Source organism: Capsicum annuum, chromosome 6 (assembly GCF_002878395.1).
Source record: "Capsicum annuum cultivar UCD-10X-F1 chromosome 6, UCD10Xv1.1, whole genome shotgun sequence".
Lineage (NCBI taxonomy): Eukaryota > Viridiplantae > Streptophyta > Magnoliopsida > Solanales > Solanaceae > Capsicum > Capsicum annuum.
Window position 1 is genome coordinate 210,719,027 of NC_061116.1, and position 21,766 is coordinate 210,740,792.

At 37.6% G+C, this 21,766-nt stretch overlaps 3 protein-coding genes across 5 annotated transcripts; 2 read left to right on the plus strand and 1 right to left on the minus strand.

Moving 5' to 3' along the window:
- Window positions 1–739: 739 nt before the first annotated feature.
- Window positions 740–7,647, plus strand: LOC107875951 (ABC transporter A family member 9). Its single transcript, XM_016722865.2, has 16 exons — window positions 740–1,337; window positions 3,211–3,445; window positions 3,538–3,734; window positions 3,807–3,992; window positions 4,090–4,185; window positions 4,262–4,444; window positions 4,633–4,792; window positions 4,883–5,136; window positions 5,450–5,567; window positions 5,661–5,737; window positions 5,819–5,908; window positions 6,124–6,267; window positions 6,350–6,652; window positions 6,734–6,814; window positions 6,909–7,085; window positions 7,235–7,647. The coding sequence occupies exons 1-16, from the start codon at window positions 960–962 to the stop codon at window positions 7,430–7,432; spliced, it is 2,877 nt and encodes a 958-aa protein (XP_016578351.1). The 5' UTR covers window positions 740–959; the 3' UTR covers window positions 7,433–7,647.
- Window positions 7,648–9,197: 1,550 nt separating this feature from the next.
- Window positions 9,198–12,353, plus strand: LOC107875949. The gene is made up of 6 exons (XM_016722861.2): window positions 9,198–9,358; window positions 9,563–9,668; window positions 10,564–10,915; window positions 11,273–11,744; window positions 11,827–11,882; window positions 12,042–12,353. The coding sequence occupies exons 1-6, from the start codon at window positions 9,322–9,324 to the stop codon at window positions 12,072–12,074; spliced, it is 1,056 nt and encodes a 351-aa protein (XP_016578347.2). The 5' UTR covers window positions 9,198–9,321; the 3' UTR covers window positions 12,075–12,353.
- Window positions 12,354–13,506: 1,153 nt separating this feature from the next.
- On the minus strand, window positions 13,507–21,365 carry LOC107875950 (ubiquitin-conjugating enzyme E2 2). Of its 3 annotated transcripts, none has more exons than XM_016722864.2 (7): window positions 21,185–21,331; window positions 20,513–20,602; window positions 20,296–20,429; window positions 20,150–20,175; window positions 19,505–19,594; window positions 19,321–19,409; window positions 13,507–13,875 (listed from the first exon to the last, which is right to left on the minus strand). In XM_016722864.2, the coding sequence occupies exons 3-7, from the start codon at window positions 20,418–20,420 to the stop codon at window positions 13,747–13,749; spliced, it is 459 nt and encodes a 152-aa protein (XP_016578350.1). In that variant the 5' UTR covers window positions 20,421–20,429; window positions 20,513–20,602; window positions 21,185–21,331; the 3' UTR covers window positions 13,507–13,746. The 3 variants fall into 3 exon arrangements, with proteins under 3 accessions (XP_016578350.1, XP_016578349.1, XP_016578348.1); XM_016722863.2 differs by having other exon boundaries at window positions 20,513–20,629; XM_016722862.2 differs by lacking the exon at window positions 20,513–20,602 and having other exon boundaries at window positions 21,185–21,365.
- Window positions 21,366–21,766: the final 401 nt, after the last annotated feature.

The following is a 21,766-nucleotide window of genomic DNA, read 5'->3' on the forward strand; positions in this document are numbered from 1 at the left end:
GCAAAATTAAAGGGTAATATTAAATGCAATGTCTTTTTTTTGTAGTACTCAAATGGTTTTCCAATTCAACGTCAACGTAGAGTTCTTCCCATGTCCCCATTTCTGTGGAATTTTTTGTTCCTTTGTCTATCAATAGTGACAGAATTTTATTTTCCACTAATGAAAAGGTGTCAACAACCTTGATTATGTGAAGTACTGTGGAATAATGCAGTAGCCGTTTAATTATGATATTAGAGTTGTGTTTGATCATATTTTAAATAAAAAATTATTTAGAATTTAAATATATTTCTTTATAATTTATATTCTTAATCTCAAAATTAGCAAACTCACTCAACTCACCTAATTTATTTAAAATGCATAGTCAATTTTTTTCTAAAAGAGTAATTTGGATATCTTTTAAAAGAGTACTATTTACAAGTATTTTTTGACTTTATTTAAATTTTTTGATGTTGGAATTGAAGATGGATTTAAGTTTAATTATAATTTTTCCATAATATTTAATAAAAAATTTAAAAAATATTATCTTTTTTAGGAAAAAATTAATTTGGAATAAAATTTGACAAAGGACTATAGTGAAAATAAAAAAAAAATTTAATTGTTTTCCAAGTTTCAAATTGTTTTTTAAATTTTTATAACCCAAAACTGTTTTTTTTTTTTTTTCAAATAAATGATCAATAATATCCTTTTTCCATTGCTTGTTAGTATTTCCATATGACAAGGGCAAACTATACGGTACATGTCTTAAGGGTAGAACAGTCTTTTCCCAATGTGAAAATGGCGGAAGTATTCCAACAGTTATGCAAAGTAAAGACTTCGGCTTCCCGGTAAAACAACATGAGTAAAAACAATCGCCATTGCCTTCATTATTAAGCTTCACTAATATACCATCAAACTTTTCCATTTTTAACCCAAAAAATTAAACTTGCAAAAAACACCAGCAAAAACGAAGTGATCATATCATGGCAATGGAGTTACAACAAAGTGGATTTTCTCTATTTTGGCAACAAACAATTGCTTTGTTGAAGAAGAATTTTTTGTTATCAATGAGAAACAAAACAGCTACATTTCTTCAGTTATTTTCTTCGTTGTTCTTCTTAGGCCTGTTGTTTGGTATACAAAAAGTTATGGTTTTTCGGGCGAAACATCCTTCTGGTATTGGTGAAGTGAATGATCCTCAGGATGTTGTAAATCCTTCGATACCGTCTTGTGAGCATAAGTTTTTTATGAAACGTCCCTGCTATGACTTTGTGTGGAGTGGAAATGGCAACAAAAGAATTGAGTCAATTGTTGATGGAATTTTGGCTAATAATCCAGGTCGACCTATTCATCCTAGCAAGGTATGGTTTTTTGTTTACTGCTTTGCTTTTTGAAGGATGTAAAGGCAGAGCCAGGTAAGACCGAGGGGTTCACCTGAGACCCTTTGGCGAAAAATTATACTGTTTATATATGGTTAGAATTATTTTTATGTATATATAGTAGATATTGAATGTTGTTCGACTGCTTATGTGTTGACTTGTTCATATTTTGAACAGGCTCAGTGAAAGGGATGTAATTTTCTAGCTTGCTTTGTGCCAGTGATCATTTTATTAGTTCAATGGCTTGATTTTCTAGTTAAAATAATCAAGTGTTCAATTTATAGTCAAATTTTATATAAAAGAAAAACAATTTACACCGTACATGTAGTGTGTTGAGTTTGTCTCTCATTATTGTTAGTTGAGAATTTAGTTTCTTTACATGGTCTTGGACAATTCTTACCTCGTGAACTGAGGTAGTTTTTTGGGGCTCTGTTAGATTCAAGGTCCACTTGCTATGATATAGTATAAGAGTCCGACCCATCCCAATTCTTGGTTTGCCCAATGTTGTCCACGCTCCTGTTGGCAAGCCTGGGCATGTTGGGAGGAGCAATTGTGGGATAGGGATCTTGGACAATTCTTACCTCATTCTTTGGGGTTGAGTTAAGGCCAGGTCCATTTCCATACCAATTCTTGGTCTGCCCGATGTTGTCACACACTCCTGTTGGCAAGCCTGGGCATGTTGGGAGGAGCAGCTGTGGGATAGGGATCTTGGACAATTTTTACCTCAGGCTTAGGTCCATTTCCATCCCAATTCTTGGTTTGCCCAATGTTGTCCATGCTCCGCAAGCCTGAGCATGTCAGGAGGAGCAATTGTGGGATAGGGATCTTGGACAATTCCTACCTCATGTTTTTAGGTTGTGTTAGGCCCTAGGTCCATTTCTCATCGAAGTGTTCCAGCTAGTGTATGTGAGTTGGGGGAGGGTCGGGGAGAGTGGTCATATATGTAGTCAACCTTCACATTGCATTTCTGCTAAGAGGCTATTATCACATGCGTGATCTAGAGGTATCGAAGGAGAAACTCTGCCATTGTTGTTGTTTTTTACCTTACTATTGTCTACCTATAATTCTGTCTTCGATCTCATTAAGGTAGATTAAAGACCAAGCCAATCTCAACTAAAAATAAGAGAACTTATTGCAACTAGGAAAGTGAACAAATGTTTTCTCATTACGCTATTTTAACCGACAAAGTCTTGGTATCGACCCTATTTTATGATATTTCTTCCTTATGACATTCTAGCAGATGAGCACTAGTCTGTTGCATGACAGTGTGATCTTTCCCTCTTATAAAATCCGGTATCTCATTTTTGGCAGCTCGCTCTCTAAAAGTGATATATCAAATTGTTATATGGCAGTTATAAGGTATTGTGGCAGGATAACAGTCCCTTTTCTATAAGATAGGTTATATGTAAAGAGAGGAACACAAGATGCCTTGAGAGCAAATCATAGTATATTCACAGATTAAAGTACTGCCATCTTTCGCCTTTGGCTTTTTGGCGTAAGACGAAGAAAATTAATGGAATGAACGACTTAATAGGCTTCCTCAATTTCAGTAAATAAGAATAGGCAAGGAACTAAATTTTTGTAGTGGAGCACAATGTAAGTGTTATTTCCATATCAGTAAAATTCATTTTGTTTTCTCGCATAAAAGATACTGTGGCTGGCGTCGCAGCTTATCATAACAATCTATTTTCAACTTAAATACAAACATGGAGATTGTATAATTTTTTTTCATGTAAGGCACTCACGGTCTTGGAATGAATGAAGCCAAATAATTTTTCTTTTGCTTTATCAATTTAAGAATGAGAAAAAGTCGTTCATTGGGTATACGGAAGCCACTAATGTTTTTATTTTTCAGGTCAAGTCATTTGGCACAAAAGCTGATTTGAACAATTGGCTTGTCAGTGATCCAATGCGTACCCCTGGAGCTTTGCACTTCGTGGAACGAAATGCTACAGTTATAAGTTATGGTGTAGTAACAAATACTTCTACATACATTAAAGTTCCAAGGGTACCTGAAGATCCAACTTTCAAATTCCAACTTCCCCTTCAACTAGCTGCATCTCGAGAAATTGCAAGGTCCTTGCTTGGAGGTAGTATAAGATAACAGTTTTCCTTTACAACTATCATTAGTAGATTCCTGAAAAATTTCATCAAAATAACACACTGTATCTTTAAGTTACAGATTCAAAGTTCAGCTGGAATGTTGGTCTCAAGGAATTTGCGCATCCTGCAATGGAAGACCCCGAAGCTGAAGATTCAGTTCAAAAATTTGCTTTAGATGCTTTTCTCAGTCCAATATTCTTCTATGCAGTCTCCATGTTCGGTTTTGTATTCCAGATTAGCACAATGGTTCTCGAGAAGGAGCTCAAACTTCGCCAGGTACTTAACCCGTATATGTGAGAATCTTGGGTTTCATATTCACTTTTTTCTGAGTTCCAACTTGATATACAGGCGATGACTGTGATGGGACTTTTCGACTCTGCTTACTGGTGCTCATGGCTTATATGGGAGGGAATTATGGCATTCCTTTCATCACTCCTCATAGTTCTTTTTGGAATGATGTTTCAGCTTCACCTTTTCTTGAAAAACAACTTTTTGATTCTTTTACTTCTGTTCTTTCTTTTCCAATTAAACATGGTGAGTTCCCTTGGATTATAGAGATACCATCTATGATTAGTTTAGCCACCGTTGCAGTATGTCAAGACTGAAAGCCTTTTGCATCTTGATGTGCTAGGTTGGTTTTGCATTCTTAATATCAAACTTCATCCGCAAGTCCGCTTCAACTACATCAGCTAGCTTTGCTATATTTGTAATTGGTTGTGGCGCTCAGGCAAGTCAATTTTTAGATCTAAACTTCCAAAACTCGTATATGAATCTTGTAACACGTCTGTTTTATTCTCATGCAGGCATTTTCAGTGGTTCTCTATAGCGACACAAGTCATAAAACCAGCTACAGAAGAACAATTTGGTCCTTCTTTCCGCCTAATCCCTTTTCAGGAGCTCTGAATCTGCTATTAGCAAAGGATGGTCCGATCAGCTGGAGTAGTCTATCTCTGTGTGGCGTTGATGACGATTACTGCTATTCAATTGTATGGTAGAGTTTTAGTTTTGGTTTCTCTTTTTGGTTTAAACCTAATTCGTATCCAAGATGATAATAGATCCTAAAAACTTGTTTTTCTGCATTATCTCTTGAGTATGCATGTTAAATTTATTACCCTCTTTCTTCTTTCTAAAATCAAGTTGTTTGACCATTTCCTGAACTATTTTGTCTTGCTAGCTCCATTACTATCGATGGCTCATCGCGACGTTCTTCTTGTGGCTTGTTTTGGCTATCTACCTTGACAATATCCTACCGAACTCGGCAGGTGTAAGAAAACCGTTTTATTATTTTCTGAGGCCGGGATATTGGACAGGAAGAGGTGAAGAAAATTTTAAAGGTACTACAGAACTTGGCTTATTAGTCTTATTTCCTCACCAATTCTATTGACAAGTTTCATTAACCAGGCTTATATTTTTTTTAAATTCAGAAAATGCCCCATGTTGTGGTTCTGGTTCTGCACCTCCAAATGCCAGTTTTACTCAAGATGATGAAGATGTTCTTGATGAGGAAAATAGGTTGAAACAACAAGCGAAGGAAGGCAACATTGATCCTAATGTTGCTGTGCAACTACAAGACCTTTATAAGATGTATTCTCGGACAATAAGCTTTAGTTGCCACTCTTGTTGCCTTCTCTGTTGCTACTGCAGATGCAAGATTAAGAAGCCCTTTAAGGCTGTCCAGGTGAATTTCCCTATGCACCTTTGCTTGTAAGTTGTATTTGGCTAAACTGATACTGAATGAGAAAATAGAATTTCTTGATCCTAGCAATAAATCATCAAATATTAGACTTTCACAGTTTGTGCATCTCTTTCTCGTAAGATGGCTACTTTTGACGTGATATAAGATGCATATTTTACGAGTTTAATCATTTCGTATCTGCACTTGAAATAAGTGAAGGCATCATTTAGTTATGGACAACCTTTGTAGATCTCTCGGTTTTCATCATAGAACTTAATGAAAGATGTGTTTCAATCAAAGGTGCCTTTTTATTTAGGGACTCTGGTTAAATCTTGAGAAGAATCAATTGTTCTGTCTCTTGGGACCAAATGGAGCTGGAAAAACAACTGTAATTAGTTGCTTGACTGGCATAATTCCGGTCACACGGGGAAACGGTAAGATCGTTTGTTGTAAAAATCCCAAGTTAGACCATGTTCTCTTTTGATTGAGCATGAGTTGCTTAACTTATATATGTTGATTTCTGGCAGCACTAATCTACGGAAACTCTGTTCGTAGTTCGGTTGGTATCTCCAACATAAGAAAGCTGATTGGAGTCTGCTCACAGGTAGCAATTTGAGTCTGCTCACGAGTTCTACACGCCTTGGCTTGGTTTTTCTTCCATTGACTTTGTGTGGCCATACTGCAGTTCGACACACTTTGGGATGCATTATCTGGACAAGAGCACCTTGAACTGTTCGCCACCATCAAAGGTTTATCCCGAACTTCAATAAGATCAGTAAGTATCTGAAGCTTTCCTTACTTCTTCTTGGAGTAAAAGAATACGAAATGATTAAATTTATCTAAATATTTGTGATTTACTGGCCTATATTCATAAGTCATATATGTTTGCATCCTACATAGATTGCCACAATTGTCCATTGACTCTTTGATTGAAGAACAAACTATTGCATATGATCTCGCTAAAAACTTAGCGGTTTACTTGAATGGCAGGAAGCTAAAAAATTGTTGGCTGATGTGAAACTTGATGATGTTGCCAAACTAAGAGCAGGTAGCTACAGTGGTGGAATGAAACGTCGCCTCAGTTTAGGAATAGCATTGATTGGAGATCCAAAACTTCTCTTTTTGGATGAACCAGTATGCAATTTTTAGAAGCTTTGATCAAGTATAATCAATGCTTTGTTTCTTCAATCCTGAGGTAAATTCATGCTACTTGTAGACTACAGGTATGGATCCTATAACTCGGAGGCATATCTGGAGTGTAATTGAGGCTGCAAAGCAAGGGCGTTCTATTGTTCTGACGACACATTCTATGGAGGAAGCTGATATTTTATCAGATCGCATTGGAATTATGGCAAAGGGTAGACTTCGTTGCATTGGAACATCAACCTTGCTGAAGTCTCGATTTGGAGCTGGATTTATCGCTAAAATTAGCTTCAGTAAAGTTGCTAATGATGTAAATGCCATGGAAAATACGATAGACAGCAAGAATCACGAGGCTGTCAAAGAATTCTTCAAACAGGTGCTTTCTAGTAATGAAGCTTTTAAAGATTAATATTCAATGAATAAAGAAGTGCTCTCAACTGAACTATTTGTTTTACAGCGTATAGATGTCACACCAAAAGAGGAAGATAAATCCTTCTTGACTTTCATTATCCCTCATGAGAAGGAGAAGCTACTCGAAGTAAGTACCTCGATAAGTTTGCTCAAGACAAATGTAACATGCATTTCGATCACTCACTACTATGTGTCCTGATTTATTTGCGCTTTTGTATTAGAATTTCTTTGCAGAGCTAGACAACAGAAAAACGGAGTTTGGCATATTAAATATTCAAATTGGTCTTACAACGCTGGAAGAAGTGTTCTTGAGCATTGCAAAGAAGGCGGAGCTAGAGGTGGCTGCATCTGAGGAAACTATCAAGCCGCTGACTTTACCATCAGGGACTACTCTTCAAGTAGGTTACTGAATTATATTTATGTTATGGATTAACTCATATACCAGTATAATTTATTTTTTACACTATCGGGGGAAGTTTTCACTTGTCCGGTATACAAGAAAGATGAAAAACAAACTGAACTGATTTGCATTACAATTGGAATACAGGTACCTGTAGGATCAAAGTACGTGGAGATCCCTGGCACGATTTCTACAGAGAACCCTCGAGGCCTTATGGTCGAGGTATATTGGGAGCAAGATGATCATGGCAATCTCTGCATTTCAGGCCATTCAGATGAAACTCCAGTTCCACCTAATCTTCAAATGTCAACTACCAGTTTAGTTATTGCCAGGCCAAGAGTTTAAGATTGAGAACAGTGACCAGTTTTAGAAGTATTTGTTTTGTAAGATTTTAAATGTATACTTTAAATTTTATATAGGAATTGCGGGAACTTTTGGGTGGATCGATGACCCCGCTTATTTAATTAACTCAACTGATTTTGACATATACCCAATTTCAGCCAACCTGCCCATTTGACACCCCTAGATCATCATGTCTAATGCAAGGTGTGTTTTCAACGTGTTTTGTCCTCTCATGTCATGTTGGTTTACTCTTACCTCGTATTGAGCATTGCAATGTCAACAATATTTCTTCGGTCCATTTAATGTTTTGAAAGAAATATTTGTATATAAGCACCAATGCCTTTGGGCAATTTGGCTCACCAGGAACAACAATCACTTTGATGCCAAAAAAGACCCCTTTCCTGTTGACATCCCAATAGAATAGGATATGCTGATTGATAACAAGGGGTCCAACCCTCAAAACATCATTCACATGCAGGTACGATGGGAACCTCCTCAAGTTAATGGCTTTAAATTAAACACGGATGGGGCATGTAGTGGTAGAATAGGGAAGGCTGGTTTAGGTGGGGTAATCCGGGATCATAGGGGACGTTGGATAATTGGGTTCATTGAGACTGTCCCGCACGCATCCCCTCCTTGCTCTCAAGAGAGGTCTGTCTATAGCTGCTGCTAACAACATCTTCCCTCTGGAAGTCAATAGCGATGCATTCGAAGTTACTTAGTAAAAATGACTCCCTCTGTCACAATTTGTTGTATGATTGCAGGGCATGTTGTTGGAAACACTGCAGGCTGCTCCACTGGTCCACACTTTTAGAGAGCAAAATAAAGTGGCGGATGCACTAGCTAAACTTGGACTGCATGCAACTAATTTTGGCAACACACATATTTTCTCACAACCTCCCCCATTGTTGCAGACTTAGTTCAAGAAGATGTATTAGCAATTACTTCTGTAAGAACCACTAATATTAACTTTATTAACCTAGTACGCCGGGATGTGGCTACGAATCTAAACAATGTGAATGACTCCCGTTAATCAAAAAATATTTATTTTTCCAACACTTAACCAATCATTTAAGCCAGCCAAAAAAAAAAAAAAGTAAATATAATTTGGGAGTGAAGGAGTAGTACAAAACACCTTTAAATCACAACTTCTGCTTGAAATTAAAGTTCTAGTCGTGTTTTCAATTTCACAAACAGCCCTCAATAAATGTGCTAAAAAAATGAAGCAACATTGTAATAGTACGCGATGATACAAGGATCATTTGCACTTTTGTCCTTGCTTTTGTGTTGGCCTTTAATTTTTGTCCACAAGGCAACTAAACTTTTCTGCCTGACATATGTTCAGGGATGAAGCTACCCTTTGGCGAGGGATTTCCCTTCGGTGAAAATTTACATATAGTTGAAATTATTTTTATGTGTATATAATAGATGTTAAATCCCTTTTGATTTGTTTTCTTAGTGAAAAAATCCTGACTCCGCCGCTGCATATATTAATATTTTTGTATCATAATATCCCACAATTTATGTCCAAATATCCCCTATTAGAACTTACGTCCCGCTAAACATAAGTTTGTTGGCTAAATACAAGAATTAAAGATCAACTCATTTGAACGACAAACCATGTATAATTGTATATCAGCAATGTACATCATCCAACGGTAAGGAATTGTTTCAAAATTTGAAAACCCAATCAGCAAACCTGTAATGGGCCCAACCCAAAGAGCCGTTCCAATATTCCCAACTCTTTTTACTTATATTTTGATTTTGATTTTGAAGCAGTTCACATTTCCCGCTCAGTCGCTGTATATAAACAAACAATTTCTTCGCTTTCACAAATCAATACATTTTCTCATATCATTTGTCTCGTCTATTGTAACCCTAGGAAATTCATCATGGAGGATTCCCCTAAAGATCGATCCTCTGTTTCTGGTATTCGCTCCATTAATTTCTCTCTGCTTTTTATGGCAACATTCATGATTAACGTAATTGGTAAAGTTGTTTGTAGTGCAAACAGCCTCTTGCAGAAATGCAGGGTAAGGCTGCATACAATAGACCTTTTAGTAGCAGAAGCTTCAGGCTGCCTTATGTATATAAGATTATAGAATTTGTATGTGTTTGATTTTTTTTTTGCAGAAAAGGCTAAGCAATCATCATCAAAGCTTCTGCGGTATCCGTTGCGATCGGCTTCTAAATCGAAGGAGGAGAAGCCGCCTCTGTCCAACTCTTCGGCTTCTGCAAGGTCTTTGATCTCTGTTAATCTCCTTAAATCTGTCTTTCTTAATTTAGGTGTCTGAGATATGTATAAACTGTCAAACAGATTAGGTTATGCATAAGATGGATTTTGGATTGAAATTGCGCAGTATGTAGATATATAGTTTAGTGGGAATATCACTTATCATATGGTACTGTTTGGAAAATAGAAAATACTCAATTAAGTTGCACACACGTGTGAAATCTTACTGATCCAATGATCGTTGTTGGTAGATTGGCCTATTATATTATTCAGTGAAGAGTTTTTAACCTTGATCACCTGTTTTGTGAAGTTTCCTTTTTTATGGTACTGAAACTTGCCAGGAAGAAATTTTTCTGGCTTGTATGTGGCTTACAGAATCAGTAGATGCTTCATCTAAGCCAAATTTGAACAACAGTTCATTTTCTGCTTATATTGATACATGCCACTCTCTGCTTACCTCTCATTTGGCTGGTTGTGATGTGTTAACTTGCCTTCCCTTTTAGTGTGAGAAAAGTTTCTGCTATTCATTTTAAGGACTTGAACATAGATAGTTTAGCCTCTTGTATCCATTTTGGTACTTGTAACAAGAAATAATACCAGGAAGTCACAGGTTTGAATTGCAGAAACAGTCTTTGTAGAGATGCAGGATAAGGCTGTGTACAATAGACTCTTGTGGTCTGGCCGGTGCATAGCGGAGCTTAGTGCACCGTACTATTTTATTTTTCCAACAAGACATAAGACATAATTTTTAAGAGCCACGGCCAATGACTTCTAAACAAAGTGAACTAATGAGAGCTACATTAGACAAAAAGTTTTCAAAGATACAATTGCTAAGTCTCTCTTTGTCCCCTGATTCTGTACTTTTAACATTATTCTCTGCTTCATTCGTCTTTCATTTCAGGAGAAGACCTGCATCAAGTGTCAGTAAGAGTGTTGCTGCTCTTCCTCTCTCTGGGAAGGAAAAATTGGCGAAGCCTCCAAGAAGGCTGTCTGTTCCCCCCAAGTCAATCGCCAGCCCGGCTTCTAGACCACTTGGCACCAAAACTCCCATTTCTGAGACTAGAGCAAAGAGATCTTCTACTAACGAAGGGAAATCGGATTTATCAAATGTTTCAAAGACCTCGAATAGAAAGAAATATGACCTTATATCCTCAGCTTCCTATTGGCTATCACAGATTAAGCTTTCTGAATCTGCTGCTAAGCATTCAATTTCCCTTGGCTTTTTCAAACTTGCTTTAGAATCTGGCTCTGAGGTATGCTATTATACTTCTCCCACATGACTTAACTTCTACATAGAAAAATCCCGAGCTCATGGAAATATTCTTGTGACACCTTTAGTTGATCTGCTTTTCAACCACAGTACAATCTCTGAAGATTTGGTTTTGACTTACTACTACAGATTTCAATTTTCTATTAATTCCCTTATTTTATTCGTTTAGAAAAAACTCTATTTTAAAAATCAAATTGTTGATTTCAGTTAATAAGCTCATTGCTTGTTTTCCTTGCATTGCAATGTGGGCTATAAAATCTTGGTTTTCAGAAACATTTTGGCTCTTGTAGCTGGCTAATTGAACCAATATGAGTTTTTAAGTATTTGCCTTTCATTTCAGCCTCTTCAACGTCTGAGAGATGAGCTGAAATCTTATGTGAAAAGGCATACCCTTGCTGAACTCGAGGAGCCTGTGAAACAACTGTTTGACAGCTATAATATTCAACAAAACTCTGAGCAGCTGCAAGTTTCTGAGACTTGTTCTCATGTGCCTAAAGATGAGACACGTTCATTGGATGTTGACGTACATAGCTCTTCCTCTATCGCAAGCACTGATAGACTGCAACCCAAAGTCTTGAACAAAGAGACTACTAAAACTGAACAAGTGAAAGAACCAACCAAGCAGAAGCCTTCAAAGAATGGAAGCACTCCTAGAACCAGGAATTCTGTAACCAAAATTGTTGCAACTGCGAAACCTGTATCACAAAAGGCTGGAGGGTGTGTCACGAAAGAGAAACTTCAAAAGCCCATTAAACCAGAACCAAATAAGGATAAGGTGAAAAGACAGGGAAAAAGAACTGCTCAAGAAGAAGGTAGTTACGAGTGTACCTTCTCTGGCTAAAAATCATTCAGATGTTTGAGCTAAAAGTACTTACTATTTTTTTGCTTTTACAGGGCCTGTTAATGCTTGCATTTCAGAGAATGTCCTTGAAGAAGACAAAGAAAATGTGGTAAGTGGGGAAAATATGGTTTTTCATTTTTATAAGTTGTATTTCCAGCGATCGAGCTACAGAAACGTTGTCCCATAGATTGACTATTCCCAGTTATATACTTCTCTACCTAATTATATTGCATATAGTTGTGCTGACTGCTATGAAACAATTATGCAGGATACTGCACAAACAGAAGTGATTAGCACCTGAAGATTTTTGGCAGGAAGCATTTCTAATTTAAATTATATCAGAGGCCAAGGTGGAAGTGTTTGAATCCGTAGTGTGCATTCCAATACTGGATTTGGGTGTTTTATTTAGTTTTTTATTCTTCATGTGGAATTTTTTTTTTACCGAAGCCATTATACAGACGTCTAGTCTATTTGTTCGTATTGGAATTCTTGCAAGACGTACAGTGTGTTATTTTTATTCAACAGCCTTTGCTCTTGCAGTTTGAATACTACTATATTGGAAGTAATTATACTTGTGGCATAGACATTGTGAATTTGTGATATTGGCATTTGTATTACAGTATATTGAATTAGCTTTTGATTCAATAACTAAGTGATGTCCTGGCATCTTTCATTCCTAAAGTGTTAAAAGAGTTTTTTCCAATCCAAATTAAGTGGGTTTCATCTTTGTAAACAGTTAGCATGAAATCAACGAAAGGTTGTTTGAATTTGTCTGAGTGGTTGATAAATTGCCCTCTCTGAGTTGCAAACTTCTCACTTCTCGAGAATATTTGCATTAAAATGACCTTCCTCGATCCCACCCCCTAAACCTCCCCAAGTGAAAGGTTTGACAGTATATAAATGGGGGCTTCCCTCCATTCGTTTTGTGAACCTTAATAGAGCTAGCATCTTTTTTGAGCCACCATGAATTGGTTATGGCCTTGGATGGTTAGTTTACCAGTTGCATTTACAGCATCTCATGTGCATAGTACATAGATAGCTTAGCATAGGGTGAGGACATGCAAAAATCTTTTATCCACAGCTATATTACTCCCTCCAACCCAATTTACGCGGCATCATTTGACCGGTTACAGAGTTTTAAGAAATAAGGAAAGAGTTTTCTTCAGAATAAGTGTTAAATGAAACCCAAGGGATGGTGTCACTAAATAGATGCCAAATAAGAAAAGAAGACATTCTTTTTGGGACAAATTAAAGAGTACAGGGTGTCAAATAAATTGGGATGGAGGGCAGCTATTTTCTACTTGCTAGAAGAAATATCACCTCTTGGACAAGTGAAATATGATTCATTTCACCTATCATGAAATGCAGACTTCACTCTCTACTGACATGTTAGCAAGTTTTATAAGCTTTTGAAAAGGGATTTCACTTTTTACACGAGAGATCTGAACAAAATCATTTCCTTCTACTAATGCTGTAAGAGGCTAAGAGACCTTAGTTCCTCGATTTCCACAATACACAGCAGCCAAATAAAGTCCGTAACAAAAGATGTCTTTAGTTTAAAAACAATTTAGCCAGTATAATGTGCTGCAGTATTCTACATTGAGCATACACCGATGATGGCTAAAATGGTTATTATGGCCAGGAGACTTACTTCTTTTAACCGCCTCGCTAAAAATGTCAAAAGATCTCGACAACTCAACTACTCAAAACTTTAGGTACAGGAAAATAAGTAATTGTGAAAACCAATTCCCTTGCATTTCTAAACCACAATGCACATCCATATTTTACAGGAGCTTGTCAATGCAATGCAGCAAATGACAATTAGGCAAATAGCACCAAGCCAGAATACTAGGACCAAAACAAATGTGTTCCATTAAAATAAATTTCAAAGAGGTTTCAATCCGTAAATTTAACATAGATGAGCCATGGTGCTCTTGATCTGAGGTCTGCACTTACGTCTTTATTCCGTCGAATCAGTCTGCAGTCCAGCTCTGCTCCACAATTTCTCTCACTCTCCGATTGTACTCCCTTTTATTCTCACTGAACATCCGAGCTGCTTCCGAATTTGCAGGTGAATTGGGGTTCGGATCACACAGCAACGACTGCAATAATAAGAGTGTCAGTCATCCGCAAACAAGAAACCCATAGTTTTCCTTTTCTATAGTATTTTTATTTGTGGATAACTACAAAAAACGCCACAGTTTTATCCAAGCCTTCATCTTCCTCTGCAAATATGTCCCCAGTAGGATATAATAACAGCTCAGGTTCTCTTGACACGCTTAATGGATATTCCAGGGCCACCAATGCCCTGTCTTCTCCCCCATGAACCAAGGAATGGTCCAAATAATTAACAAACACCAAGTAGGATCTTTGTGAGCAAATTTAGCTAACACCATTTCCTTGCTGCAGTGCAGCAGAGTTAAAATGCTTAAACCAAAGAACAGAAACCCTTAAGCCATACTCCTCAGTCCTCACTTAAGGTTTTTAAGCAATTATTGTTTGACACAAAGAAACCAACAAGAATCCGCAAAAGTAGGAGGATAATATCTCAAGCATCTTAAGCGTATCATCTATGTAGTAACAATTTCTACTTGCATTTGGATCTATGCCTCGGCTTGCATACATTAAGACATAGGTCTAATACCATTTTACTCAGCCAAGATCAACTTCAAACTAGTCAATATCCAGATATACCCAAGAGATCGATCATCCCATTATTGAATGTACTTGTCAAAAAACAATTTACATGTAAGTACCAATTTTTACAATTCTATGTTTTTTCTCTTCTTTTTTTTTGGGTGGATGGTGGAAGGGAATCTTGTTAAGTTAATAACAGTAGTTACGGATTAAGTAAACATCTCCATGAAGAATATTACTTGCACCCGATCATAACTTCTACGAGATTAATTTATGATCATAGGAGTGATTGGGCACAAGTACGAGCATAATCTTGGGTTAAGGTTAAATGAGCATACCGTTTCTCTCCATGATCCAGCAGCTGTAGCAGTCGCCAATTAAGTGGGAATTTGCAAAACCGCTAATTACCAAGCTCTATCAATACTGGGAGAACTAACACAAATGAGTTGTCATACCCCCTTACTACGTATTAAAGGAAACAAAATATGCTTAGGTTTTTCTCATGATAGCTAAGGAAGGAAAGTTGGTCTGTGTTTATAGAGGAGCTTCAGGCCAATATCTTATCGTGTCTCACTTATCTAAGCATATAATGCAATTAGATGATTAGGCTTTATATGTTTTATTTACGCCTTGGCTCAAGCCACCACACTTTTCAATCAACAACCAATCAATGGAAAGTCCAAGTCCAACATTTTTCACTTGGACCTCGTTGATGTTAAGTTAAGAAAGTTTTAGTGAAAAATCATTTTAGAAAAGACAAAAAACTCTATAGCGACCATATTACTAACATAGTCAAGTATCCAATGGCTCTTACATAAAATCCATCAAGTTCCAATGAAAAAATACTAACACTGACACATAGGAGACACTATTTCAAGTTATGGATTCTATCTATGATCACAGACCCTATCAACATGAATCCAACATGTACACCAGGGGACATTTGGTACACTGGATGGGATAAGTAAGGATATCCCATGGGACTATTTTATCCCTCCCTCCCCATGGGATAGTAATCCTGCCATTTTAGTACAAATAATGGAATAAAATAGTCCCAGGATTAAGCAATAACTGATACCAAAAATGGGATAAAGTTAATCCCAAACTATATACCGGGATTATTTTTCTTATCCCTTCTACCAAATGACCCTTAAGTATATTTTCCTTTATAACCAAGACAAAAAGAACAGTAACCGCTAAAAAGCTTTTATCCTCCCAGTGACATAAAAAAAGATATCACCTTTAAAGATTCCTCTTGTGCCTTATCCAAGATAATCAAAGTTACAGCCGCAAAACTCAACATTGTCATGAGTTTAAACAATATTTAATCAGAGAAATAATGAAGCATAGCAGCCAGTATACACATGACAAGCACACAAATTTGAACATCAGGAAGGTAATATGCATTCCAACAACAACATGCAAGTCGTATTCCAATGACACTTCCGCTCAACCTTTTAAGGTCCACGGTATTGAACTTATTGTACTTTTAAAATCACGGATTGAAACTTTGATACTCGTTAAGATTCTAGCAGCTTTTCATATATATATATATACATTTGGTCTAGAGGAACTCGAAGTTTGCAAGCTCCATCTGCCACAGCTTTCCACTAAACACACACATCAAAAGACTCTTAAGTCCTAAAAACTATAATTCCTCCAGTTCCATTCTATGTGAAGGGAACTATGTGAAGGTAATAGACAGGGAATGAATTTTAGAGATTAAATAAGTATGTTGACGTGTAAGCCAATTATATGCGAAGTAGCAAAATTATCCTTCTAAATAAGTGGTGGTGAGAGTTCCACATGTATTTTCACTTTCTCTTGATAAAAGAATGAACTTCTTCATGGAGGGGCGCCAACAAGTCATGTCACCAAGAGTAAAATACGGATGCTAAGATGAAATTGTTTACAAAAATAAATGCATACCATTCTTCTTTCGACAGACTAAAAAAGAAAGTCAGGTACATAAAATGGGAGACATGGAGTAGCTTAACTCTCTTTAGCCAAAGGATTAGCATTAATAAATCAGTATGTAATATGATCAATGATTATATCATCCTTTTCAGCATCTCTCCCACATTAAGAAGCTCCAAATTAGCATGTTTAGATTCATGATGTCTTTACTTGTGATAGCCATCAATAACATGAAGGGGCTTGTTTAAGCCCCATACTGAATTGCTAAGTTTGCACTTGTGATGTGTTTACCCACTTCCTTAAATCCATATTTCATACAACTTCCACTAAGAAAGTTGTGTTAGCCAAGTGTTCCAAATGTTATCCCTTGATGGAACAAGAGAAGGAGGTTTTCCATGGTAAACACTTTCCTTCTGGGTAAAAGATTCAGAAACTAACTTCTCCATGTAGGCTGTAGCAATCAGTGTTTCTCTTCAAAGTCTCCTTTGGTTTAAGACGTCTATTTATAATGACTAAGTTTAAAAGTTGAAAGAGAAATTGACAAACTAGCATACTCCATGGAACACTTCTGACCTCCCATCTCTTCATGCTACTTGTCAGCTCAACAGAGAGACTCGTAATTCCAATGTACACAACGGAACAACTCTCTCATTCTATCTCCTCAATCCCAATTATGAAACATGGAGAGCCCACACTCCAAATTGATAACACGTGAAGAGGGAAAGTTCTTGACAATGTCATAATATTTCGTAAGATGCGGAGGGGTAGGGCGACGGGGCCGGACGAGATTCCGGTGGATTTTTGGAAGTATGTGGGCGGGGCAGGGCTTAGGTGGTTGACGGATTTGTTTAACGGTATTTTCAAGACTGCGAGAATGCCTAAAGCTTGGAGATGGAGTACGATGATTCAGCTCTATAAGAATAAAGGTGACATTCAGAGTTAGAACTACAGGGGTATTAAGTTGTTGAGTCACACTATGAAGATTTGAGAGAGAGTGGTTGAGCGGAGACTGAGGAGGGTTGTGTCTGTTTCGGAGAACCAGTTTGGATTTATGCCTAGCCGTTCAACGACAGAGGCAATCCATTTGGTGAGGAGATTGGTGGAGCAGTATAGAGAAAGGAAGAGGGATTTACACTTGGGGTTCATCGACCTAGAAAAGGTCGAAAAGGCGTATGATAAAGTCCCGAGGGAGGTTCTTTGGAGGTGTTTGGAGGTGAGGGGGTCCCGGTGGCGTACACCAGAGTTATTAAGGACATGTACGGTGGAGGGAAGACCAGGGTGAGGACGGCGGGAGGAGACTCGGACCATTTTCCGATCGAGACAGGGTTGCATCAGGGATCGACTCTTAGTCCGTTCCTGTTTGCGTTGGTGATGGATGTGTTGACGCAGAGTACTCAAGGCGAGGTGCCTTGGTATATGCTATTTGCGGATGATGTAGTGTTGATTGATAAGACGCGGAGGGGGCGTGAATGACAAATTGGAGGATTGGAGGCAAATCCTTGAGTCGAAGGGGTTCAGGTTGAGTAGGTCCAAGACGGAGTATTTGAAATGCAAGTTTAGTGACTTGAGGCAGGAGGATGATATGGTGGTGAGGTTGGACTCCCAAGATGTTTGTAAAAGGAATAGTTTTAAGTATCTTGGGTCTTTGATCCAGGGAAATAGTGAGATTGATGAGGATGTCACTAATCGTATTGGAGCAGGTTGGATGAAGTGGAGGCTCGCCTCGGGGTGTTGTGTGATAAGAAAGTGCCCCTTAAGCTTAAAGGCAAATTCTATAGAGTGACAGTCCGTCCGGCCATGTTGTATGGCGCGGGGTGTTAGAGCATTCCCATATCCAAAAAGTGAGGGTGGCGGAAATGAGGATGTTGCGTTGGATGTGTGGGCTTACTAGAGGGGACAGGATTAGGAATGAGATTATTTGGGAGAAGATGGAAGTGGCCTCGGTGAAGGACAAAATGTGGGAAGGAAGGCTGAGATGGTTTGAACATGTGATGAGGAGGGACGTGGATGCCCCAGTGCGTAGGTGTGAGAGACTAGCGTTGGATGGCTTCAGGAGGAGTAGAGGTAGGCCGAAGAAATACTGGAGGGAGGTGATAAGACATAACATGGAGCAGTTGCAGCTTACTAAGGACATGACCCTAGATAGGAAGGTGTGGAGATCGCGGATAAGGTTAGAAGGCTAGCGGGAGGGTGTCGGTTGTAGCAAGCCACCAGGAGAAATCTTGTGTAGCCGGGTTAGTAATCTTAGGTCTATGTCTATAGGTGTCTATGGCGGCGAATATGTGTTACTTATACGCGGGGTCCCTTTCATATTTTCTCAGTTGCTATCTGCTTACTTCATGTTGCCGTATCTCTCGTGTTTTCGTATTGCTCTGATTTACTTTTTAGTATTCCTTACACCTTTTCTGTTATGTATTTCATCTCCTTGTCGCTTATTCTTTATCTTAAGCCGGGGGTCTATCGGAAGCAGCCTCTCTACTTCTTCGGAGGTAGCGGTATGGACTACGTACATCTTACCCTCCCCAGACCCCACTTTGTGGGAACACACTGGGTTTGTTGTTGTTGTTGTTGAGTCTTTGGATCTTGGCCTTACCTTTCTAGACAATCTAGAAATAGAAACCCTGCTCTATGCAAAAATACTTGAGAAACAACAGTCTTGTCAAAGATCCCACACCAAACAATCTTTTGGAATCACTTTGGTCTGATTTCTTAGCAATTGCTTCATCATCATAAATAAACAGATTCAGAGGGCAAATGCACAATACAAAATGCAAATGTAACAATGTAGATGAAAACTAAAACAAAGGGAAGTCAAGCTGTCACAAGGATGCTATCTCTGACTCTTATGGAATGAGAAACAAAAAGATCCTATTTTAAAACAGATAGTTTTCATATAGCTCTGTTTTCAACCATTGGCTTTAACGGTTAAGCCCAGGACAAAGACATGGATAACTGAAAGAATGTGACATATAAAAATCAATTACATCTTTTACCTGAATGGATGTAAGTATAGCTGCAACATCATATATTGGACTCCATTGATTTTGAAGAATATCCAAACATATACTTCCGTCTGCATAAACTAGAAAAAAACAAAAGGAAAATTCCAAACTCAAAAATTGACTTTTCCTATTGTCTGATTAACAAATAAAAATCAAATCTTAAACTCCAACTTACTATTAGGATGAAACATGCGAGAAACAAACCGCACTGTTGGTGGCTTATTGGGGTAATCCTCAGAGAATTGAAGAGTCAACTTGAACGTACCTGACATTCTCAAATAGTATAGTTACAAACGAACTAGCTAATTCATGTCAAGACTAAGGCCATTTGGTGGGAAGAAACAATTCATATTATGTCAAAAGATGTCAAAAGATGTCAAAAGTAACAAAAGCTATAGGAAGTACTTGCTAACACCAACAATCTTTACTTTTTGACGTAGAGTAATACACTAACAAGAGATGACAAGACATAAGCGACACGGAAAAGCCATGACTGGGAATGCTTGGACTGGGAGATCAAAGAAAGGATTCAAACATTTACAACAAAAGAATATGCATCACCTCCTTCTGATGAGTCATCACATTTATCACTACTTTTTCTTTCAGTAGGAGTGTTCGGGGAGGGGACGAAGGGTGAGAATCTTCAAAAATGATTATTCAGAATTCAGATTACAGAAAAGAGAGACTGAGATGATTAAAACAGCATTGAGTTGTATAGACAACAAAGCATAAACAATGGATGTGCACCAACTACTATGCTTTAAGCCTTTAACATTCTTCTGCCTCACTGCACTAACGACCAAATGCAAGGATAACTCACCACCATCCCAAGGAGTGTCATCAGGACTGCAGGTTACACCAAAACGAAGAGAAACCAGAAAGTAGATTACTCAAACCATACGAAAAACAACTGCCCCAAACCAACATTAAAACACATATTCAGCATATTTTAATTACACAACTCACCCAAATATCACAGCATTCCAAAGCATAATGTTGTTGTCTTGAGGTGCACCACTAATACCAGCAGGAGGGTCCTGCTGCAACCTCTTGAAATCCCTCATCAACCTCTTTCTAGCTGGAGTCGACATTGTAGCCACCTGAAAATTCACATGGTCAAATTAACTAACATAAAAGGAGGAAATCAGGAAACAAAACTAATCATCTAGGAAACAAACCCAACCAAAGAGAACGATTGTTGAGCCCAGTCGACTGCCCTCCTCCACTTAAATACTGCACTTACTCGGCTTGGCCCAAGGTTCGAACTTGCGACCTAACTCAAAATTTTCATTTCTTTACACTGTATTGGAATCAAAAGTATGTAAAAGTTGTTTATATCGTTCAACACGAAGTCATCCACAGGTACAAATCAAGTTCTCAGTTTGCTCAACTCATTGATATTGAGTTCTAATAGTTTGCTCAACTCATAATTCTAATCAGACCAACTATAGTTACAAAGATGGAATTCCAGCACAACAAACCCAACCAAAGAGAGCTACTATTGAGCTTTCTCTGTTTGCCCTTTCCTCTCCACTTAAATTATGCACCGGTATAAATCAAGTTCTCAGTCTGCTTAACTCATGGTCCAATTATAATCAGCTCAATTATAATTACAGATCACAAATTAGACTAACAAAACTGTAGCACACAGGAAAATTAGGGTTAGCACAGACAATTCCAATTATACAACACTATTTACTTCACATTAAAAAAAAAAAAAAAAATCTCTCTAATCATCACAAAAGCAAAATCGCATCCAGAAGGTCGAAACTAAATTAGAATAATCCAACTTTTCCAGTTCAATTGAATTGTGAAGATCCATCGGAAATTGAGAATAGAGAACCAGAGGACTTACCAAGGCGGCGAGCTAGGGTTCAGGGCGGGCTATGGGTGCTGTTTTTGTGTTCTGTCGGACCTGCCCCTGCTGTGGAAGAGAGAGAGAGAAAGGAAAAAAGACAGAAAGGGGGATGAATATATCGTGATCGTGAGTACTTTACTCTCCGTCCCAAATTACTAAATTCACATACACATTAATTAAAAAAAAAAAAAATTAATAACATGTTTAATTTATTATATTATTTATTAAATAATATTTATATTTTAATTTTAAAAAAAAATAATTAATACAAAGGTAAAACATAAAAAAAAATTGATTAATAAAAAAAGATAAATAAAATAAAAATTAAATTAAAAATTTTGAAAAGAATAATTTGGGACGAAAAAAATATTATTATTAACAATATGTGAGTGAGTGGGTGATGATGAGCGTTGAATTGGTTGGGGTCCAACGGTAGCTAGCCGCGCCCCCCGTCTATGGATGGGGACTGGGAGGGAGCATCTCATTCGTTGCATTTGACATCTGACCCCCGGCACTCATGGTTGTTTGAAAATTAAAAGGATATTCACTTTACTTTAAAAAAATTATAGTTAAAAATAG

Bases quoted from the DNA above. Each gene is read 5' to 3' on its own strand.
- LOC107875951 (XM_016722865.2), top strand. From the start codon at position 960: ATGGCAATGGAGTTACAACAAAGTGGATTTTCTCTATTTTGGCAACAA. The intron at 3,993-4,089 runs GTGAGTTCCCTT...TTGATGTGCTAG, and splicing joins TTCTTTTCCAATTAAACATG to GTTGGTTTTGCATTCTTAAT. The intron at 5,738-5,818 runs GTAGCAATTTGA...GCCATACTGCAG, and splicing joins TGATTGGAGTCTGCTCACAG to TTCGACACACTTTGGGATGC.
- LOC107875949 (XM_016722861.2), top strand. From the start codon at position 9,322: ATGGAGGATTCCCCTAAAGATCGATCCTCTGTTTCTG. The intron at 9,669-10,563 runs GTCTTTGATCTC...CTTTCATTTCAG, and splicing joins AACTCTTCGGCTTCTGCAAG to GAGAAGACCTGCATCAAGTG. The intron at 11,883-12,041 runs GTAAGTGGGGAA...ACAATTATGCAG, and splicing joins AAGAAGACAAAGAAAATGTG to GATACTGCACAAACAGAAGT.
- LOC107875950 (XM_016722862.2), bottom strand. From the start codon at position 20,420: ATGTCGACTCCAGCTAGAAAGAGGTTGATGAGGGATTTCAAGAGGTTG. The intron at 19,595-20,149 runs GTGAGTTATCCT...TGAGAATGTCAG, and splicing joins TGACACTCCTTGGGATGGTG to GTACGTTCAAGTTGACTCTT. The intron at 19,410-19,504 runs GTAAGTTGGAGT...GTTTTTTTCTAG, and splicing joins TCGCATGTTTCATCCTAATA to TTTATGCAGACGGAAGTATA.